This window comes from Sorex fumeus, unplaced genomic scaffold (assembly GCF_029834395.1).
Source record: "Sorex fumeus unplaced genomic scaffold, SorFum_2.1 ptg000011l, whole genome shotgun sequence".
Taxonomy (NCBI): domain Eukaryota; kingdom Metazoa; phylum Chordata; class Mammalia; order Eulipotyphla; family Soricidae; genus Sorex; species Sorex fumeus.
The window spans coordinates 6,364,428-6,386,757 of record NW_026606068.1 but is presented as its reverse complement, the minus strand read 5'-3'; the positions used below and the strand labels follow the sequence as shown (position 1 = coordinate 6,386,757).

The 22,330-nt window shown below is 63.7% G+C and overlaps 1 protein-coding gene across 1 annotated transcript in view; it reads right to left on the bottom strand.

The window, feature by feature from the left end:
* Positions 1-13,141: 13,141 nt before the first annotated feature.
* The window catches only part of KCNK9 (potassium two pore domain channel subfamily K member 9), a 44,751-nt gene continuing 35,562 nt past the window's right edge, over positions 13,142-22,330 (bottom strand). Inside the window, exon 2 of the mRNA XM_056110901.1 lies at positions 13,142-13,992. Coding sequence (XP_055966876.1) covers positions 13,151-13,992 — 842 coding nt within the window. The 3' untranslated portion in view covers positions 13,142-13,150. The remainder of the gene's footprint in view (positions 13,993-22,330) is intronic.

Genomic DNA, 22,330 nt, shown 5'->3' with positions numbered 1-22,330 from the left:
GGGAACTGGGCCGATTTGCCTATTTTCCTCATCGGGAATAGACATAGACTGTACTAACCTCTGCCCTGTCACTAGCCATACTCTCTCGAGGTGACCCCATCCATCTCGTAAATAACTGACTGCCCACCAAAACAATCCCACTCTCTCCTGTCCTGTTCCCACCCCTCCCGGCCAGGGAGAAACCTTCGGGCATTTACAGAGGCATCACACACACACACACACACACACACACACACACACACACACACACGTCTTCCACGGCGCTCTCTGAATGCCAGGAAACACCCCAGTTGCTCACTGAATAGCTAACATCTTCACAGATGCTGTTTGATGGTTCTGTGGAGACTGGGCAGCTCCAGGAGCACCCTGGGGGCTGTGCCCGCTGACTGTGTAGAAGTGGTTCAGCGGGCCCAGGCGTGTTCATTCTGCCCCAAGCAGTAGCCCAAACCACACAGGCTGTCACCGTTGGGTCTCTTGGGTTCCCTCCCCTTTCCACGTTTAGATCACCTGGTTCCTTGTGTCTCCTAAGTCTGTCTCGGGCACAGCAAAGAGTGAGAGAATTGATTTTTCTGCTCTAGTATTTGGGCGTTCTGCGTGACGGAAGAAATGGCTCGAGGCATTGTCCCTGGGTGGGAGAACTGAGGGTCTGGATGGGGGTCTTTGGGTCTGTCCTGACCCCCGTGGGGCCAAGGGCTGGCAGAGAGCAGGGTAGCTGTCTGTCCGTTCACCCACGCCCACAGTCGGAACTAAAGCTGTAATAAGGTGTCTGTCTGCCGGCCAGGGTCTATGACTCACAAAGTTCATTACTCTGCTCATGTAAGCGGGTAATACTTTCCCGGGGCAGGCAGTGCTCATCAATCAGATTGATTTCTCTGAAATGATCTCTTTTCTGATTTGCTCATTACTTAAGTAAGCTCTCCGGGAAATAATTGCCATTTAATACTTTGAATGTGAGATATATATATATATATATACATATATATATACTTTAAATCTTTAAATCGACTCAAGTTTAACCCACAGACTGGGAGAAATTGTCTGTAAGCTCCAGGTAAAAGAGACTCAGATCTAGAATCTGAAATGCTCTTAAAACTCGGTAAAGACAACGGACCCTGTTAAAAATGGGTTAGGACCTAGTGGTTTCTCCAAAGCGAGTAGCTACACAGCCCAGAGGACACAGAAAGGTGTTTGAGATGGCTAGTGGTCAGGGCCCCGCACGTGTCCCACTGGACGCCCAGCGGGAACAATGAGACTTCAGATGGGTCACGGTGCATGAAGTGACCCGCCCTTGGTCCTACAGCCTCTCACCCACCCCTAGACCCCCAGACCCCTCACCTGCCCTCAGCAACCCCTTCACCATCGCCCCAAGCTGAAGCCCCGACTCTCGTGACCCCAGCACGTGTGTGTTCATGTGTGTGTCCCTCTGCGTGTGCAGCTTTGGGGCAGGACCCTGGGGGCTTCCTGAGGCTGGCGCCCACTCCCACTATCCTCTCTGTGGTGATGGGGGCCCCCGCCAGCCCCTTCAATTCCACTCTTGGCCCAAAGTCTGCCCCCGCAGTCCCCTTGGCTGTGCTATTTGGGGGGGCCTGCTGGGGAGCTGACCACCGGCCTCAGCTCCACCCCCCCCCAGCAGACTGGCATCACGTGCTCCAGGAACTGGGGGCTGAGGAGTCCCGCGGTGCAAGAGATGAGCCTGGGACCCCCCAGGAGAGGGAGTTCTGCTGCCCAGGGCTGAAGCCACCACCCACCCTCTTTACCACACTTTGGTTTGTCAGGGACCTGTCTGCGCCCAGGGACTGCCTCCCCCCCCCCCCGCCCCCGAGAGGCTCAGGGGCCTCTGTGCTGCCGGGGTCCATGCCGGGCCAGAAGCCTGCAGGCGGACGCCCTCCCTGCCCATGGCCTCTGCGGCCTGCCGCGTCTCTGAGCGCTCATGGGCCGTGGCTGTCCTGTCCTCGCTCCACCCAGGACCCCGTCTCCGGGCTTAGTCTCGCCAAAAGAAGCCTGAGTTGCAGACCCCAGAGCCTGGTGGCGGCTGCAGGAGGGGGGACGGAGCCCTTAGCCTGAGATTCCTCTAGTGTGTCTGAGACTGGCGCGGGCGGGAAGGCGATGGAGCATTGGCTGCCCAGAAGGACTGAGGAAGAGTGGACGGCCACCCCGGGGGGGAGGCAAGGGGCCAGGGCCACCCCGGGCAGGCCTTGGGGAGGGAGATCCACGGCCGGAGTCAGACCCCAACAGGCAGCGCCCGGACCCTCCCTGGAAGCCAGCAAGACCTGCAGCTGTGCTGAGAACGCGTCCGGGACCCCTCTCAGCTCCTCGCTCAGAGCTGCGTGCGGCCCAACCTCAGCTTCTCCTCCCATGGTCAGGGACCCCCAGGCTCTGTGCTCCCCCACTCTCCCCAGCAGACGGGCAGGGACTGGGAGACCACGGGGGGACGTGTCTGCCCTAGAAAACAGACCGGAACAAACCAGCTGGGACAAAACGAGGCTGAACAGGGGAAGCACGAGGCAATTCCCGAGACACCGCTGGGCCCCAGGACGCAGCATCCCGCTGTCCAGTCGGCGGCCCTTGGCAGAAAACAAACCCGCCAGGAACATGCTGGGCCCCAGCTCGTGCTCTGCAATGCTCCCTGTGGGGCACGGGACAGAAACTGGTGGTCCTGGGACGTGGGCCCCTCTCCCCCGGGGAGCCACCAGGCCGCTGTCTCTCCATGCTCTGGCCAGAGTGTGTGGCCCCTGGGCACTGGGCACCGGGCACCGGACACAGCTGCCAGCAGGAGCCTCTCCCAGGGAAAACACGCATAACTCGCTCACAAGTGCCTCAAACCACCAGCCCTGCACACACACACGTGTGTGTGTGTGTGCATGTGTGCATGTGTGGGTGGGTGTGCAGGTGGGTGGGTGTGTGCATGTGTGCGTGCTTATGTGTGCATATGTGCACGTGTGTGAGCGCACATGTGCACGTGTGTATGGGGGTGGACATGTGAGGGGTGTGTCTGTATGTGCATGCTTGTGTGAGCATGTGTGTACATGTGTGTGTGAGGAGTGTATCTGTGTGTGTGCGTGTGTATGCGTGTGAGGGACAGTGTGCACGTGCACGTATGTGATCATGATCTTCCTAGCCCACTGGGCCTTGGTCCTGGCCGCCCCTGACACAGGCAGATCAGCAGGAAGAGTAGCTGGGAAGTGGCTCCAGGCCGTCCCCAGCTCGGAGCAGCGCTCAGCCTGGCCCCTGGGGTGTCCTGAGCCCAGCAGAGAGGCCCCTGGGGAGGCAGGACTAAGGGCAGCAGCTGACCAGCCCCAGGCGACCACTGCCTTCTGTGGTCTGCACCACTGACCCCAGAATCACCCTCCGGCCGATCTTTAGTGTTCCCCCAGGCTTTGGGTCAGGGGCTTGGACCCCAGCCCCAACCTCTGGGCCTCTAGGATGGACGCAGTCACTGCTGACAGCCCCACGGGCCCGGGCTCCTCCCTGCCAGCCCCACACTGGGGGCTTCTCTAGAACTTTCTTCTGAAGAAAGGGTCCCTCGTGAGCAGGCGGGGTTGGCGGGGGGCAGAGCCCCGAGACCCTGCGTCCTCTGGGTGGTACTCCCACACCTGCTGATCCCCGGAGCCGCCCCCCCTCAACGTCAACACTTCCTGGGTCTGCCGAGGTTGTCATGGCAACGGGCACCCGAGGCCAGCTGGCTGCTCTGGTGGTTCTGTGGGGACGCAGGGACCTCAGCACTCGCGGAGCAGCTGTGGGGGGCCCCTCCCACCCCAGCCCCAGGTCCCAGAGAGGCCTGCAGCAGGGGACAGTGAGAGGGAAAGACCCTCCTGTGGCAGCAAGGAGTTGGGGTCCCCTCATGCCTGTGCCGGCGACAGACAGGGAGGGAGGAATCAGCCCGGCTGTGTGAGAGGAGGGACCAAGTGGCCCTAACCGGTGCCCCAGGACGCCTGTCCCTTCCGCGGGGTCTCTCCTGTGCAGAGCCGAAGTCAGGAGGGGCTCGTCTCGTAGGAACCGACTCGCACCCCCATGGCACCCACAGCACCCCCGCCAGGCAGGATGGAGAGAGAGGGGCCGGGGGCTGCCCACCGCCCCTCTCCTCGCCCCTCCTGGCTGATCCCCTCAACAGTCAGCACCATCTGGGGGTGCCCCCAGGCCCGCGACCCCGCTCCAGTTCAGGAGGCGCTGGAAGCAGCGAGGCAGCCACCCCCCCCCCCCGCCTGCCCCTGCCCCGCCCCCTGCCACCACCCCCACCCCACCTCATTCCCCAGCTGCCCCCTGTGCCCTGCCCTGCCGCCCTCCTCCCCTCTGCTCTGGGATCTCGGGGACAGCCTGCACCGGGGGTCCTCGGAACCGCCCTGGGTTCCTGCACACATTAGACGGACCCGGCTGAGCTGCTTCCACCCGAGCTCAGTGGGCGTGTCTGCAGTGGAGGGTCTCTGGGATGGACTCTCTCCTCTCCGGGGGGCTCACTGGGGTCCACACCAGGATGGTGGACATGGCGCCAACCCCAGTGGCACTTCGAGGGCACTCCCACACTTCCCATGCAGGGGAGCGGGGACTCTCTGGAGCCAGGCTCTTGTCCAGGGCTGTGTCCTGCCCAAGGAAGGACCACACGTCCGAGAAGCTGCCGCCTGCCCCCCTGCCCGGGCCCTACTCTGAAATCACCTGGTCCCTTCTTCGCCCACCCCTCTGCCCACTCTGGACCACAGCCTCAGCCTCTGGGCCTGGTACAGGGAAAGTGGACACAGGTCAGAGATGGCGCCGTGCGCAGGACACAGCCAAACCGAGGGGCAGGGGGTAGGACAGGGTGCCAGGGCCCAGCTCTCTGCCACGCCCAGTCCCTGCGTCCATCTCCCCGAGCCCGGGGACATTCTGGTCCCCACAGATGTCACCACAGCCCCCCCCCCCCCCCCCCGGTGTAAGCCACCCAGGGTCGGGGAGGGAGCCAGGCCAAGGGCTCCACTAGCATCCCGATATGGCCCGGGCGACTGACACGCTCAATCCTGTCAGAGGGAAGCTCAGGAGTCCGAGCCCAGCAGGCAGTGTCGGGAGCCACATGACCCCAGACACGTGTGTGCAGTCCAGCCTCACAGTCACTCACCCTCCGTCCACCCACCAGCGCAGAGGCCATCCCACGCTTCCGTCCGCCTGGACCGCATCGAGGTACCAAGAACCACATCGAAAGTCAGGCCTGGGGCCGAGAGATGGTGCACGTGGCAGACCCGGGTTCAAACCCCGGCATCCCCTAGGGTCCTCTGAGTCCCCAGCCAAGAGTGGTCCTGAGTTCAGAGCCAGGAGTAAGCTCTGAGCATCACTTTCGTGGCCCCAAAACCAACAATAAAATACGCAGCAGGTTGGAGTGATAGTACAGCAGGTACCCTTGCCTCGCATGCTGCAGACCCAGGTTCAATCCCCAGCACCCCACGTGATCCTCGAGCCCCACCAGGAGAGAGGCCTGAGCACAGCGCCAGGAGTCAGCCCTGAGCACTGGCAGGGGTCAGGCCTGAGCACAGAGCCAGGAGTGACCCTGAGCACTGGGAATGTGGCCTCAAACAAAGTCAAGCCTCCTGAGCTAGGGATGGAGTGGGGGACCCTGGTGGTGGGGTCAGCGCTGGAGTGTTATATACCTCAGGGCAGAGCGAGAGCACAGGGGGGCGGGCATTTACCCTGCATACAGCCGACTCAGGCTTGATCCCTGGCCTCCCATGCAGTGCCCTGAGCACCACCAGGAGTGATCCCTTTTTTATTTTTATTTTTTTTTTTTTTGCTTTTTGGGTCACACCCGGCAATGCACAGAGGTTATTTCTGGCTCTGCACTCAGGAGTTACTCCTGGCAGTGCTCAGGGGACCATATGGGATGCTGGGAATCGAACCCAGGTTGGCCACGTGCAAGGCAAACGCCCTATCCGCTGTGCTATCGCTCCAGCCACCAGGAGTGATTCCTGAGTCAGAGCCAGGAGTGACCCCTGAGCACTTTTTCCTAAAGAAAGAAAAAGCAAAGCAGATGAGAGAAGCTGGCGTGCCCAGGGCTGAGCCCGATACCCGTGTCTAGGAAGAGGCTTCCCGGGAGGTCCACCTGCAGGAGAGGCCACCTGCCTCGGGACACCCCGGTGGCTCCCACCAGGCTGCGGAGGGCCCCCGGGGCAGCTCAAAGCGGCCCGTCCCTACCACGCTGCGAAGGAAAACCAAGACACATTTGCAAACGTGCCAGAGAGATTTTAATGAAAAAATTAGAAAAGTGCATTATTTTACAACACTACGGTAAGTGGTTCTTTCTCTGTAAAGACATTGTAAAATATATACAGGGCGGCTCTAGTGCATTCGTTACAAAAGGAAGATGCAATCCCTTGCATAAGTCACATATTTTACACGGGCTGGATGTCTACTTGGACGTGTAAACATTGGTGAGTTTGTCTCCGCTCGCCGTGCATGGCGGATGCCTCTCTCCGCTCGCTCCAGACGGGTGCTAAGGCCATTAGTGAACGCGCCCCCCTGGCGGGAAGCAGAGGAGGGACAGGGAAGCAAGCGGGTGGGGGGGGGGGGCTCCTCGGTGCTCGCGGGCGGGGAGGGGGGGGCTGCAGATCCAGCACGGCTCGCCCGCCAGCATGTCCCGGGCCCCGTGGGTAGGGCGGGAAGTGGCCGAGCTATCCCTCGTCCTCGGGGCCTGCAGCTGTGCCGCCCCGCTTCTGGTGGGCCGCCGTCCCCCCTCCGCCCTCTCCTGACAGCTGCAGAGTCGAGGGGTGCGTGGGGTGGGGAGGGCCTCGTCACCATCAGAAACGAGCCCCCGTTCTTGCCAAGCCGCGGTGGAGGTGTCCAGCAATGCAAAAAAAAAAAAAATCCAGAGACCCCATGAGAACCCCTCAGTACACAGACACAAGCCCCAGAAAAATGCACAAGGGACCGGGCCCCCTCCCCTGGGGTCCCCCCCCTCCCAGGCAGAGGCCCCAGACGGCCCGCTGTGAGGGTGCATGTGGGTTGGGGCACTTCGGGCTGAGCCGCTCGGCCCGGCTCACAGGTGACATCTGGTTACGTTCTAGGTACGAAGACACACAGTTGGCGGGTTAAAAAATAGCGCATCTGAGAGGGCGAGCGGTCAGCGGTTTCTGGCCGGCCTGCTGGGGATGGGCGAGCGACCGTCTCTGCGGTCATGACCGGGGTCCACGCTCTGCTGCGGCTGCGACCCCCAGGGCCCAGCTGCCTTCCCACCTGCCCCGGGAACGCCCCCCACCCCTCAGTGCTGGGACACGTCCGCGGGTGGACTGGGGTGACCTCTGGAGGTCCCTGCCAGCCCCGCACGGCTGTCACCGTGCTATTTGCGGGCTGGATAAACAAATATATAATTAGCCTTTCTCAGGAGCGCGTGCCCTCTGAGGAACCATCAAATTACAGAGAAATCTGGTTAATTGTGGGTTCTGCTTCGCTGGGTCCTACTTGGCGTGATTTTCCTTTCATTGGATTTTTATTTTCTTATCCGACTCCTAAAATGCACCTCCAGCAAAGGCGGCCGCGGTCCAGCCGTGCTCCCGGCCCACCTGCGTGCAAGGGCCCCGTGACCCCGGGCCTGGCTCTCTGCAGCCCTGGCCTCCCCCCAAGAGAGGCCCAAGTACTCTGGGGAACGGGGCCCCTGGGTGGGCAGGAACACCAGCCGCCGCTCACAGGCGTCAGCAGCTCTGCATGCAGAGGCCTGGGCAGGAACACGGCTGGGATGTGTCACTCACACTGTCACCAAGCACCGGGCCACTGGGACCGAGTGCAGAGCTCAGGAGGGCCAGGGAGGGACTGGGAGGGGCCGGAGGCCGGCGGAGCAGCAGGGCCTGTCTGTGGTGGCTGAGAAGTGGGATGCCACCAGGGAGGGCAAATTGCTCAGCCTCGAGCCACCCCACCTGGGGGCAGCTGCACCCCCCTCCCCACCTGCCTGCTCCTGGGACCCAGGGCAGGCCCAATTCTGTCTTCACTAGCCCAGGCTACGGGTCCTGAGCTCCCCCACAAGTCCCTGGATCGAGAGCCGCTCTGAGGGTGCTGGAGGTGTCCAGTCACTGAGCTGGAACCTCCAAGGAGACCAGATAGGCTGAGACGTGCCAGAGAGGGAGTGCCCCACCACTGCGCACCCCAGTCACCAGGCTCGGAGACCTGCAAGACCCCAGAAAGTCCAGACAGAACCCAGGCCTTCTAGAACATTCCACCTCATCCTTCTAGAACGGTCTGCCTCATCCTTCCAGAACATTCTATCTCATCCTTCTAGGACATTCTATCCTCCAGATGTTTAAAGGCTCACAAATGGGGCACACTCAGCTGACACCCTTACACTTCGGCATCCTCCCCCAGGAGAGGTGACCTGACCGTGTGTGGTATGACACAGAGGCAGGACACGCATGTGCCTGTAGCCAGGCTGTCCATCTGTCCATCCATCTGTCTGAAAGAGCAGAGTGACCGCGAGCAGCTGCCTAAGCAACAGGGCACCCCAGAAATGAATCCCAGGAGATGCCAGGCCCACAGCCAGGGTTTCCTCCTGCAGAAGAAGGGACGGGACCTTGGGATGGTTCCACTCTGGCCGCCGGGAACTGGCCCTGAGCTGGGAAGTGGGAGGCGCCCTGTGCCGCATGTGTGGGCCCTGATGTGTCCTCCGTGGCATGCTGGGCCACAGGACCCCAGGTCAGGAGGACGCTGGGCAGACCCGTGCCCTCTGCTCCCTGCCCCCCCACACACACAAGTCAGCGCCCAGGAGCAAGCCCTGTGGCAGAGGGGGCCCAGTGTGAGCATGGGGGCAGCCCAGTTCCTGTCACCTGTCTCAGAGGTGGGGAAACTGAGACCCAGACAGACAAGGTGCCCCACCTGGGAGTGGCAGAGGCTGGCTCAGGGGTGCAAGGGCCCCCTCCCCACTCTGCTCTTGCCCCGTTCTGGGCAGGCTCGAGCAGGGAGAGCCCAGGGCACTACCCACTGCGATGTGTCCCCTGTGACCTCCCTGGAGCCCTTCCACCATGAAGGTTTCCTCGTCATGGGCCCACCCACTGCCAGGGGAAGGCCACCAACGTGCTCCTGCAGTCCAAGACACACCCATCACCTATGGTCTGAACATGTCTGGCTGGGGACAGCTCACGCCCCCCCTTGTCTCTGCTCATGGCCCAACCCACTCTGCACACGGCCCACTCATTTCTGCACACGGCCCACTCATCTCTACATTCAGCCTGCTCCACGCTACCACCTGATGACCAATGTCCAACCAATGGTGGGAGAGGGGTTTTGGGAGAGAGAGGTGGGGGTCCTAGGGGTGGGATGGAGCTGCACCAAGCAAACCTCGGGAACCCAGGCACTGCTCAGCCAGGCCCCAGACCTGCTCCGGTGCTCCTGTGGCCAAGGGAGCAGGGCCAGGACGGGCTTCGAGAGGTCAGCGAGGCCCCGTGTCCACTCCCAGCAGGCCGGGCCAGCAGCACGGGGAGACTGCCTACACCCCCACTTGCTTCGTCTGCCTACAGGGCACGAGAGACTGTGCTTCCCTGCAAAGGAGGAGCAGCCCCTCCCCCCAAGCCTGGTCTTCCACGCCCCAGGCCCGGACAGCACTGACCGTTTGGTCCCGGAAGGCCGGGGGACCCCTCTGCCCACTGCAAGTGTCCAGGCACCACACCCGGTCACCCACGGTCACCAGCGTGTCCCACACAGTCCTACTCCGGGGAACTCTCAGATAACCAGCAGGCACTCCTAGGGCCGGGACGGGCGCGGCACGGACTGGACTGCCCCCTGGAGCCCTGAGCTCGGGGCTGCACTTCAGAGGTGACAGGGACCGTGTCCACGCTGCGTAGGGCCCTGGCCGGGTGGGGGCCCGGGAGGTGCAGGAGAGGTGCTGGGGGTTGGGTCACAGCAGCGCCTTCCGGGTGCTCAGCCCAGTGCTCTGAGCATGAGCAGGGCTGGGATAGTGGTGTTGGGGTACCTGGGGAACTGAGCAGCACCTCGAGGGCCGGGGCGGGGCGGGGCCACGGTCCATGCGGCCAGCACGTCCTCCCGGCACCTGCGTGAATCTCCACCCACAGCCCAAAGACTGACACACAGGCACCTTCACATCTTCCTGGGGGACTCCTGCTTTGGTGCTCGGGGACCAGGGGTGACAGAAGGGGTGCAGCGCCGCCAGCCCACTGCAGAAAAACTGGGGACAAGTGACCACCAGTGGCCATGAGCACCGGGAAGCTTCGGGGCCTTCATCCAGGAGCCCAGGCTTGTTTGCATCCGCTGACCCTGGAAACCCGATTATCCAAACCTGTTCTTCCCGCAAGCCCCCACGAGGCCTGCCAGCGCCTCCCTGGCCTGCAGCCTGAGCTCCGTTGAAGGTGGGGGCAGCCCCCAGCCGACCTCAGCCATGTGAAGGATGGGCCTGCCCAGACCAGCAGCCCCGGGGTGCCAGTGCTCGGAGAAGCCAGAGTGCATCAGCCAGGGATGGGACACCCCGGGCCCCAACCCCCTCGGGCCCCGCACCCTGCAGGATGAAGGACTCCATGTTTGGTTTTGGCAGTTCAACCTCCAAATGTCCCGGGGACCAGAAGCACAAACGTCTGTACAACGAGTTCACTTTGTGCTCAAGACACGCAAATCTCACCCAGACGGTCCCACCAGGTGCCTGGGGACAGCGTGGTGGACACCAGGGGCTCTGGGCAGCCACGGGAGCAGCCGGGCCCGGGCGCCCCTTTCCCAGCCTTTAGGGTCCCAGCCAACCACAGCTTGGATGGGAGCCCACAGCAGGAGACCGGCAGGCCCAATCACCCTCTGTGAGCAAAGTCACAGTCCCGGGGCTCTGCTCGGACCCGGGCCCCAGCGAAGGAGCCTGTGGAAAAGGTGTGTGAAGCACCAGGTCGGAGGAGAGGCGCTCTCGCTCAGACTCACACACACGCACACACCACACTGCACACGCACACAGCTCCCAGGCAGAGCCGGGAGGAGCCACGGGCAGTTTGGACGTTCCGGCCCTGAGCTCAGACATGCCTTGTCTTCCGGAACCCAATTTCGTCCTCTGCTGAGGGAGAAGCTGGGGGGTGGGGTTGGGGGTGCTGGACTGGGCTGACCCAGATTAGAGGCCAAGCCGTCAGGTCCAGCCAGAGATAACGCCCCAGGACTCTGCTCCCGGGATGCTCAGGGCCCGGCTGCGTCCAAAACATCTAGGGCGAGGAACGGTGGTGGGACGGGTGGACGGGGGTCAGCCGGAGAACACGGCCAGGAGGGAACGCGGCCCTTCCCGGGAGCACAGGGCCCTGTCTCGGGCACCGTCCACCCGCCCGGGTCTCTCACAGACCGAGGAAACTTCTGGGCAGGAGAGGGAGTGGGAGACGCAGCAGCTCCAGAGAAACTGGGGGTGGCACCGCAGAGCACGGTGCCAGGTTCAAGAGACCCCCCCACTCCCAGGGCCTCATCCCGGCCCACACGGAAACGCTGATCGGCTGTGCCAAGCCCCTACCGGCCAGTATCCAGTGCCTCTCCCCCATTCAGGAGCCGTCAGCTGGTTGACTCTGACCCAGACTCTTAGGGCCCTGGAGGAAACATCCTAAATGCACTGACCTCAGGAATGGGTGTTTGGAACTAGAGAGCCTGAAGTCCCCTGACTCCTCCTCCAGGCAGGTCCCCGGGTTTCAACAGAGATGTGCGGTGATTTCAGAAGGGTCTCCCGTGCTCCCAAGGGGGTCAGTCTTGTGGTTCAAATGCTTGGTGGGGGGCCGGGGCGGGGTGGTGTCATCTCTGCCCTGGAACCTTGCACGCAGGCCCAGGCTGTGGGAAGCGGCCTCTCCACTCTGGGAACCCCATGGAGTTCCCTCCCCCACAGCTTTCTGGGTGCTTCAGCCCGTGCCCGCTTCCAGCCCGGAGCCCCGCATGGTTCCTGCAGAGGAGGGGAAGGGAGCACGCCCCGACCCAGAGCACACTCCCCTGCATCCCCCCCCCAACAGCCCACGGGGCCCTGCAGGAGTGGGTGGGCTCCCCGGGCTCCCCCAAGGGCACGGCCCCCGAGACCATCCCTGGAGATGCCCCAGCAGCCAGCACGTAATGCTGAGAGAGAACCCGCCTCCTTGGCGTGCGCAGATGCCCCAGGAGTGTCCTGGGATATTTTATTAAAAAAGAAAGCGCGTCCACCTAGGCCTGTGCCACACAGGCCCTGCCGTGGACAGGTCAGGGGCAGGGAGGCCCATGCTCTCCGCTCCCCATTGCTCCCGCCCGGGCCCGGGAGTAAAACACCTTTAATACTAGCGTGGGCTCTCTGCCAGCCTGTGTTTTGTGTTGATCCCGTATGACCAGCCTAACAGAGCGCACGCTTCAAAATGTGTTTGGACCGGCAATCTGGAAAGAAGCAATCCACGGCCTTTGCCCATCTGCCCCCCGCCTGAAGAGAAACGAATACCACTTGGAACCGAGCAGCTGAGAATCACGGCCGTGGTGCAACTGGAGTGAGGGCGGCCCCTGGAACACACGTGGTCGGGTGAGATGGAATTTCAAAGAAAAGAAAACCATGGGCTTCGCCTTCCCATTTTGTTTGGAAGCAGTGGAAGGCGGGCTGGTGACCCGACGGTGGGATGAGAAAGGAAAACGGATACCTGACACTTCCACTTTGTGTTACGTGGTTACACGGCTCGTGTGTGCGCACACGCACACGCACACAGACACGCGCACACATGCACACACGCGTGCGCACAGACACGCACTCAGAGACGTACGCACACGCGCGCGTGCACACACACGCACGCTCGTGTGCACACAGATGCACACGCACGCACACACGCACGCGTGTGCACACAGCCACCCCTTTCAGGGGAGAAAACAAGGTCTGCGGGCAGGCGAGCGCCCGGGGCCACGGCATCCTGTCCGCGCCATCTGGGGTCTGGGTCTCATACCTGTCCTGCAAGCTGCCCGCGCGCTGGGCCCGCTGGGGAGAGTGTAAGGCATACGTCGGGGAGGAAGGGAGAAGGAATCCATGCTTCATGCTAGAGGCCAGCTTCGGACGGGACAGGCCTGGTTCTCCCCTCGGCGGCTCGGTCTTGGGGGAACGGCGGGGAAGAACAGACCCGAGGGAGCCCGGGGCCAAGGCTGGGAATCGTCCTCCGCCTCATCGCCGGGGAAGAAAAGGCGCGGGGCTGGCGGCCAGGGTCCGAGGAGGCGGGGAGGCCGCGCTGCCGAGCGTCCGCGAGCCCCCCCGCGCCTACACAGACTTGCGTCTCCGCACGAGTCTGTGGCTGTCGGTAAAGCTGTGTAACCCGGGGGAGAGGGAGCTGAGGGGCGACGGGAAGAGACTGTTCCTCAGTGTGCTTGGCGAGATCTCCTCGATCTTGTACGAGACGGAGTGGAAGTAGTGGGGGGCGAGCTTGGCGCTGAAGGAGTTGGGGTGCAGGGCCAGGCGGCCCCCCAGCTCGGGCGGCCGGTAGCAGGCGCAGGAGCACACGGAGTGCAGGTCACTCACGTCCGCCTTGCCCCGCGCCCGGCCGCGCCGCGCCTCCTCGGCCAGGTGCAGGACCACGCTGGCGCGGTTGCCGGCCAGCGACGCCCGCTCCTCGGCGTCCCGCCGCTCGTCCTCGCTGTTCATGGTCAGGAACCTGAGGACCACCAGGTTGAGGAAGGCCCCGATGACCGTCAGCCCCACCAGGATGTACATGAAGCTGAAGGCCACGTAGAGCGGCTTCCGCTGCAGCGCGCCCTGGGTCTGCAGCGCCACGTAGTCGCCGAAGCCGATGGTGGTGAGCGTGATGAAGCAGTAGTAGTAGGCGTGGAAGAAGCTCCACTCCTCGCACTGCGAGAAGGCGGCGGCGCCCAGGCACAGGGTCCCCATGCAGGAGAAGAAGCCCACGGTCACCATGTTCTCCATGGACACCCCCGTGTCCCGCATGCCGCAGCACTTCTTGATGCGCTTCAGCAGAAACCGCACGAAGGTGTTCATGCGCTCACCCAGGCTCTGGAACATCACCAGCGTCAGCGGGATGCCCAGCACCGCGTAGAACATGCAGAAGGCCTTGCCCGCGTCGGTGCCCGGGGCCGCGTGCCCGTAACCTGGGGGCGAGAGCAGAGGACGTGAGTTGGGAGCTGCCGGGCGGGGCGTGTGCAGGGCGGGGCGGGGCGGGGCGGCCGGGGGCTGTCCTGCGAGGCAAGGCGGGAGAGAGTGGGCAGGGCAGGGCAGGGCAGGGCAGGGAGGAAGCCGGGCGGCATCTGCCTCCTGCCCCAAAGTGCCTCTTCCCAGGTCCCGAGTTTCGGCAAACTTAAAACCACTGAGAACCGCATCACAGCTGGGGAAAGGGGTGGACAGGGAGGGTGGCAGGGCCCCGGGGAAGGGCTGGGTGGGGGCGTCAGGGGCCCCAGGGGAATCCCTAGGCTCTGCGGGGGTCCAGCACCTACTCCCCTCACACACCCACGGCCACACAGTGGGCAAGAAGCCCCGCCCTTAACTCCCAGTAGTGACCTTGGTGGACAGCCCTGGGCCCTGTGGGAAGAGTCCAGCAGCTGAGACGCCATGGGCACAGGTGGCAGACGCCCCGGATGGACTCTTTCCAGCCCAAGTTTGAGGCTCCCCACCCCTGTCACCGTGACTCAGTGGGGGACAAGGGGCTGAGGAACCCAGGAGGTGCCGTGTGACCGGGACCGCCTGCTTCCCTGATGGGGACCCAGGCAGGTGCCCAGCCCGCCTGGAAGATCCTCGGAGCCCTGAGGGCACACAGCTCCTGCGGCCAGGAGAGAGGCGGGAGATTCCTTCCTGGGCATCAGGCATCAGCCGGCGTCTGGCCCATCCATTTCTTCCCCTTCGGTCCCTCCTGGGGTCTCACTGTCCGTTTGTGAGGGCCCAGGAGCAGGCCTCAGGCAGAGGGAGAGGGTGACACAGGCCCGGGGAGCACTGAGCAGGCGAGGAGCAGGCACAAGAGGAGAAGGAGGAGGAGGAGGAAGAGGAGGAGGAGGAGGAGGAGGAGGAGGAGGAAGAAGAGGAGGAGGAGGAGGAGGAGGAAGAGGAGGAGGAAGAGGAGGAGGAGGAGGAGGAGGAAGAGGAGGAGGAGGAGGAGGAGGAGGAGGAGGAGGAGGAGGAGGAGGAGGAGGAGGGCAGTGGGAGGAAGGACGGGCAGCCCCTGATGTGGCACACCCGGAGGGGCCTGTGCCCACTGCCTGCCCACCGAGAGAGGGTGTGAGAGGCACGAAGGGCCGTGTCCGCGTTGCCGGCCCTCTGCTAACCCTCAGGCTGACCACTCCCCGCCTCACCCCCTGCCTGTCCAGCCCCAATGGCTACAGCCTGCAGTGCGCCCGACCTCGCGGGGCCCACGTCTGAGCACAGCTGTCACCATGTTCCACTGGGGAGTGACCCGCTTGGCCACCGCCTCCCGCCCGGTGCCCACTGAGGCCACAGCAAGGCAGCCCACTTAGCCGCCCACCCGGGCAGCTCCTGCCCACTCCCCGCCAGCCCCAGTGCCCCTCGGTGCCAGGTACGATCTGCCTGCCCAAGAAGAATGACTCAGGAACCCATGGGGGCGGGAGGTGGGTGTGATGGGCAGGGCCGGCCGGCCGGCCAGGAGAGCACAGGATGGAGCGGGCACCGGCTCTCCCCCTAATGCCCGCCCGCACCATGGGGCAGCTGCCCCTCTCGGCCTTGACTCTCTCCTCCGGCCCAGATAAGCCCGATCCTCGGCCACGCAGCCCTTTGAAGCTCTGCAGGCAGCCGGGAGAGGGAGGTGGTGACTGCCAGGAAAGCAGGCTGATGGACGCAGTCCTCCCCTCTGTCCCCTGAGAAGGGCCCCGACGCCTCCTGTGCGCCCGGAGCCAAGCGCTAAGCTGAGCCTTGAGGCCTCAGAGGGCTCTGCATGTGATGTCCAGTGCTGCTGCCGTCATTTCAGAGCCACGAGGACCCGCACACCCAGGGTGGGGACACGGGGTTTCCCTTTGGGGCACTGGGTCTGTCTTTGCACTGGACAGGCAGGGGAAGGGACACTCCAGCACGATGGGTCACACAACATGCCAGAAAACGGTCTGCTTAAAATGACGACCATGGGGCCAGAGAGGTAGTACAGTGGACAGGGTGCTTGTCTGGCACGCTGGGGACCCAGGTTTGCTCCCCAAGGTCACTCCAGAGCAAAGAGCTAGAGGAGGCCCTGAGCACCAAGGGCTGTGACCCAACACACATACACACACACAGACACACGCACAGACGCACAGACACACACACAGACACACAGACACACACAGACACAGACACATACACATATAAAGACACAGACAAACACATACAGACACACATAGACACACATGGACACACACAGACACACACGGACACACACACAGACACACAGACACATACAGACACACAGACACACACTGACACACAGACATGCACAGACACATACACACATACAGAAACAGACACACACAGACACACACGGACACACACACAGATACACCGACACACCCAGACACAGACACACACAAGGACACACAACACACACAACACACACAGACACACAGATACATAGACACACACAGAGATACACAGACACACAGAAACACACACAGACACACACAGGTACGCACAGACACACAGACACAGAGACACACACAAACACACACACACAGATAATTTCATGTTGTGGGAACTTTGCTTCGAAACAAGACAGCCAGAGTGCGATGGTCCAGCAGGGAGCCACTTGCCTTGCACGCTGCCAACCTGGGTTCGATCCCGGCATCCCATAACGATCCCCTGCACACTGCTGGGTAGGGCCCAAACCAAAAAGGAAAAAAAGCATGTTTGAAGCCCAAGTCATCCCATTCTCCGGGTGGGGGACGAAAACTTGAGAGGGAGAGGTGTGGAGGGGTGTGGAGGGGTGTGGAATTGCCTCCGAAGCCCCGTGGGTTGGTCCCGGGCCCTCAGCCCAGCCCAGGGGCCACCACGCCCCGGAGGGCAGTGTGGGATGTCCAGGTCCAAGGCCCCAGATGCCAGGGAAGCTTCCACCTGCTGGCCAGAAACAGGAACTGACGCTCGTGGCCCTGCAAATCCAGGTTTATGTGGGCGAACAGAAAGTTCCTGGCTGACCACTGCGACCCCCGTGGGTCAGGCTGCGGGATTGGGGGAGGGGTTCTGACTTAAGCAGGGGCTCTGCCCTCCTGGGTGCCCCCTCCCGACACACACACCCTGCAGTCCCGTGAGTGTCATGAAAGCATTCACTGAAAGGGCACAGGTGTTGTGCCCCCCAAAGGGGTGACCCCTGAGCCTCCGGCGCCCCACCCTGTGCCCCTCCAGCCACCAAAGAGGCGAGTGCGCCCTCTAGGGGACACTTTGGCCGCTGCTGAGCCAGCCTGCACCTCTGTGGGGGCCCAGAGCCAGGTCACGACATGCTGGCTCCGAGGGGCCAACGGGGACCCTCGCGTGGGACTTCTCTCCATGGAGGCCACCAGTGAGGCCGGTCCTGAGAGACAGTTGCGCCCTCGCCTCCCTCAGGGTCTCACTGCAGACGAGGCACGGAGCCCCTCACCGCGTCCGCCACTCCAGAAGGCCACTGCGCTGGGTCCCCCCGTCCCCACACCCCGTGCTCGGACCGGACACAGGACACACCCAGCGCCCCCGTTACTCGGCGCCACAATGGGGGCCCGCGACCCAGGCCCGCACCCCTAGCTGCAGGGCACGGGGGGGGTGAGAGGGGTGGCAGCCCTGCACGTGAGGCCCGGGCTCAGGAGGGGCCCCTGCTCCCGCACACAGCTGGCCTCAGGCAGCAGTTCGAGAGCCCAAGGCTGCCCTGTGGCTCTCCATGTCCCAGGCGCCAGGGAAGCTACAGGGGAACTGTCTCGCGGGCACGCAGCAACGGGCTGGGCACAGGCACCGTGTGGGTGCCAGGAGGGGCAGTGGTCACCCACGTACAGCAACACCAGGATGGTCACCACAGGGCTCGGAGGCACCTATGCATGCCTCCCCCCTCCGGGCCTGGGTCTCTCCTGCCCTCCAGAGGGCACCCTGGGCCCCGGGCCCAGTCTCCACCAGGCTGGTCTGGCGACTCTGGTGCAGGGAGAAAGTGGGACCGGGCAGGGGCACTGCAGACACTGACCTCGGGTCAGACAGTGCCCAGGGCTGCGTGTCTGTGACTCAGAGCAAGGAGAAATCCACAGGCATGGCACGGGCAGAGCGAGTGCCCAGAGACACAAGGCCCACGCTCACAGAGGCCACGCCACAGACACAGCAGCCCAGGAAGGCTGCTGGGAGAGAAGACACCAGAAGCCGCTCTGGGCAGCAGCACGTGCTGGCCGGCGGAGGCCTTGGAGGACGGAGCTGGCTGCCAGCCTCTGTCCTCGGCTCCTCAGGGGCACCGACTGCAGCCGGGAGCTGCCAAGGGGGCTGCCAAGCACACCCACTCCACGCCCCCCACCCCTAGGCTCCCCTCCCCCAGCCACGGCAGGACACGCAGGAAAACACACGTGACACAGGCTTGCCCAGCACATGCACACATGTGCGCGCACACACACACACACACATACACTAGTGCAAACACACACACGCACATGCAAACCCACAGAGACACATGCAGACCCTCACGCATGCCCACATGCAGACGGTTCAGCGCACACACACACACGCATGCACACACACACGCAAACACACAGATACATGCAGACACTCACACATGCCCACGTGCAGACAGTCCGGCACGCGCACACACATACACACACACACACACGCAAACACACAGATACATGCAGACACTCACAATGCCCACATGCAGACAGTCCAGCGCGCGCGCACACACACACACACACACACACATACACACACACACACGCACACACACGCACACGTCAGTCACCGACATGTGCAGACACAGGACTCCTAAACTCACGCAGACACAGACGCTCACCCGGGAGCAGACAGCCATGCAGAGGCAGGCACCCCAAGCAGGCACGCAGCCCCACGCTCGCAGCCCGGTGCTCTGCTCCCGGGCCCCTCCTTACGTAACGCAGCCAAGGTGCGCCCGGCTCCAGGCCGAGTGGAAAAACCCCAGCTGTGTCTGCGTCTGGGCTGCTCCTGGCTTCGTGCTTGACGGCAGGAAGCTGCCTCAGCACCGGCCCCTCCTTTGACCCGGCCCCACCCCTGCAGGCAGGGGTGCAGGAGGGAGAGAGGCAGGAGCACCTCGGGGCTGAGGGGCGGCTGTGGGGCTCCTCCCTGTCTGTGGCTGCCTTTGGTCCCCCTGACCAGCGGAGCAGACCACTCAACGCCACTCAACACCCCGTTGGCTTCATGCCCCAGGGCCTTTGCATGTGCCCCCTCCTCTAATCACCCCCACCTGTGGGTTCCCTCCCTGCAGTTCCTGGGTGCACCCAGATCCTAGCCAGGCACCTGGGCCGAGTGGACACCACTGTGGCTCCCTGAGGCTGACGTCACAGCACCCATGACGGGGAGACAAAGACAAGGCAGCAGGACTGTCCAAAGAAAAAGCATGTCTGCGGCTCCGGCCAGCCCTGACCCTCAGCAGGTACAGGACACACTGCCACCCCCACAGCCCTATATTCAGCCCCCGCGGAGCCCCCAGGCCCACAGCGGGGCTGCAGGACACCACAGCGGGGCTGCAGGACGGAGCTGGCAGCCTCCCCAACCGCCAGCAGGGCCCAGGGGCACAGGGTGGGCAACCCGGGCACGCAGGACCAGCTGCCACGCAGGCTGGGGCTGCCCCAGGGCATCTGCTTTGCTGAGGGGCGCTGGACCTCCCCGCAGGCTGGTTCCTGGCCCCGCTGCCCCGGGGCTCTGGCACAGGCCCTGACACCCCTGGTTTTGTCCCAACAAGGGCCTGGGGGGATGTCAGAGAAGATCACGGACAGTTCTGAGTGACAAGGCCAGATGGCGGGGCAGCAGCCAGACTCTCAGGCGAGTGAGGGGTGGGGGCCACGGGCCAAGGGCTCAGACAACCCCCCCCCCCCCGCTCGCCGTGTTGCCAGGGGAGAGGGGAAGGAAGGGAAGGTTTCCCTGCCAGGGCTGCCGCAGGGGACAGGCGGGGACCATAGATGGCACACGGGGCAGGCTGGGGGCTGGGCGCAAACACAGGGTGCAGACCCCCAGCGGCCCAGCGCCATCCACCTCTATAGGAGCCGCTTGGGATGGGAGGCTGCTCCCCACACCATCGCCCCCAGCAGTGCCCAGGCACCAAGCAGGCTGCAGGCGCACACCCGAAGTTGTCCGTGAGCAGGGCGCAGAGAGATGACTGTGAGGTGAGAAGGACACCGGCATGAGACTGGAGACACAGGACAGCAGGGACAGCGCTTACTGGGCACGTGTAAGGCTGACCCAGGTTCAATCCCTGAGGCCTGCCAGGACTGAGCCCTGAGCACTGAGCCAGGAGTCATTCCTGAGCACTGCCGGGTGTGTCAGGACAGCCATGATAGAGCGGGTGACAGCCACGTCGGCAGCAGCGGCAGGTATGGCCGTGCTGACCACAATCAAGAGGAGGACGACATCCGCGGTGACGACCACATGACAGTATGACAGAGACAAGTGGAGTCTCGACATGGCAACAAGGTGATAGTGGTCAGACGAGGATGACGAGGCTTGGAGGAGCGGGAGGGGGCAGCCCTGCGTCCTGCCCTGCACTGGGCACCACAGAGGCCACGACTGACCAGCACAACAGCTCTGGGTGCTGAGCGCAGGGTTGGGACCTGCTTGTGGGGGCGGAGGGTGTGAAGAGGCACAGTGCCAGTAGGGGGCGCCCTCGTCACTGGGGCCAAACATGGACCCAAGAGGCAGAACTGAGTCCCAGAGATGGTCCCCAGGGTCCTCCCGGCCACCCCCATAGACCCATGAGTCAGCTCTGTGCTCAGCTCTGAGACAAGGAGGTCCCCAGAAGCCCGTCACGTCCACCACCTCACGTGGCGCTCACTAACCCCGGCACCTCGCTCCATCCTGGGAAGGGCAACCCCACTCCCCACAGTGACCCCGATCCCCCAGGAGGCCCAGCCGGACACTGTCTCCACCAAACCAGCCGAGGCTGCCCCAGTCTTCCTGCAAACGTCCATGTCTGCCAGCCCTGACCCAGAATGTCCAGACCAGAGCCGTGGAGAACAGACACTCAGACACAGGCCAGCAGGCCCACCTGGGGCCTGGCCGCTGACCCCAGCCCGCTGGAAGCAGGGACATAGACACTGCCAGCCAGGGCCGAGTCGCAGCAAGAGGGAGCTGGTTTGGGGGTGGGGCCTCTTCTGGACCTGGTGTGAGGGATACGTAGGCCAAGAGAGGCCCACAGGGGCCCGAAGGCAAAGGCCCTGGATCCCGCGTTGTCACGCATCTGTACAGCAACTGCATGGGGAGAAAGCAGGAGCCCCGCGGGGCTGGGAGGGTGAGTGGCCGGGAGCTCTCCTGGCCTGCTCACGGCCACCTGCCAGGAGGGGTGCACAGGCCCCCCACCCCCACACCGCAGCTTCCTCCAGGTCAGCCGGTGGTGACCTTGGGCGTGGCCCCAGGCCTTGCCGAGATCAAACACGCTGAGTCAGTGGAAAACTCCCGGTCACGGTCACAGGCCCCACGGCCTTCTGGACCTGCAGGCTCTGGGGCTGTATTTTCTGCCTCCTGGTTTAGATTTTTCCACTTGGAGTTCACAGCCATAGGGACACTACTGGCACGACAGAGGCAGCCAGAATGTTCTCCACGGAGACAGCTGAGGAAGCGGGAGGGGACTCCCCTGGGCTGTCTGGGCACAGGCCACCCATCGCCGAGAGCACGTCTCTGTCCCCGTGAGAGGTGTCACACGCCTGCCGCCCCCCTGCCCCCCCCAGGCCCCTCGGACCCCCCACCACGACCCATGCCTGGGTATCCCAGATTCCGAGTGCCCCAGAGAGACCCCAGGGGGACCTGTCAGCCCATAGCTGTCCCGGGCTGAGCCCTGGGACACTCGGACAACAGGCTTGGCATTTGTCCTGGGGCTCCGTGTCTCCACGTGGGGACACGACTCGGGCACGCTCAGATCTCAGCCCAGTGGACAGTCCACTGGGCTGGCCCAAACACAGACCAGCCCCGCCCACAGACAAGCCCCGCCCCAGATATGCCCAGCCCCGCCCCCAGACACAGCCCCGCCCCCCCACACCCGCCCCGCCCCCAGGCACAGATAGCCCCGCCCCTAGACACTGTTCAGCCCCGCCCACAGACAAGCCCCGCCCACAGACAAGCCCCGCCCACAGACAAGCCTCGCTCCAGATACGCCCAACCCCGCCCCCACACACAGCCCCGCCCCACACACACCCGCCCCGCCCCCAGGCACAGATAGCCCCGCCCCTAGACTCGGTCCAGCCCTGCCCACAGACCAGTCCCACCCCCAGACACAGCCCAGCCCCGCCCCCAGGTGCAGACCAGCCCCGCCCACAGACCAGGCCAGCCCCAGACACATATAGCCCC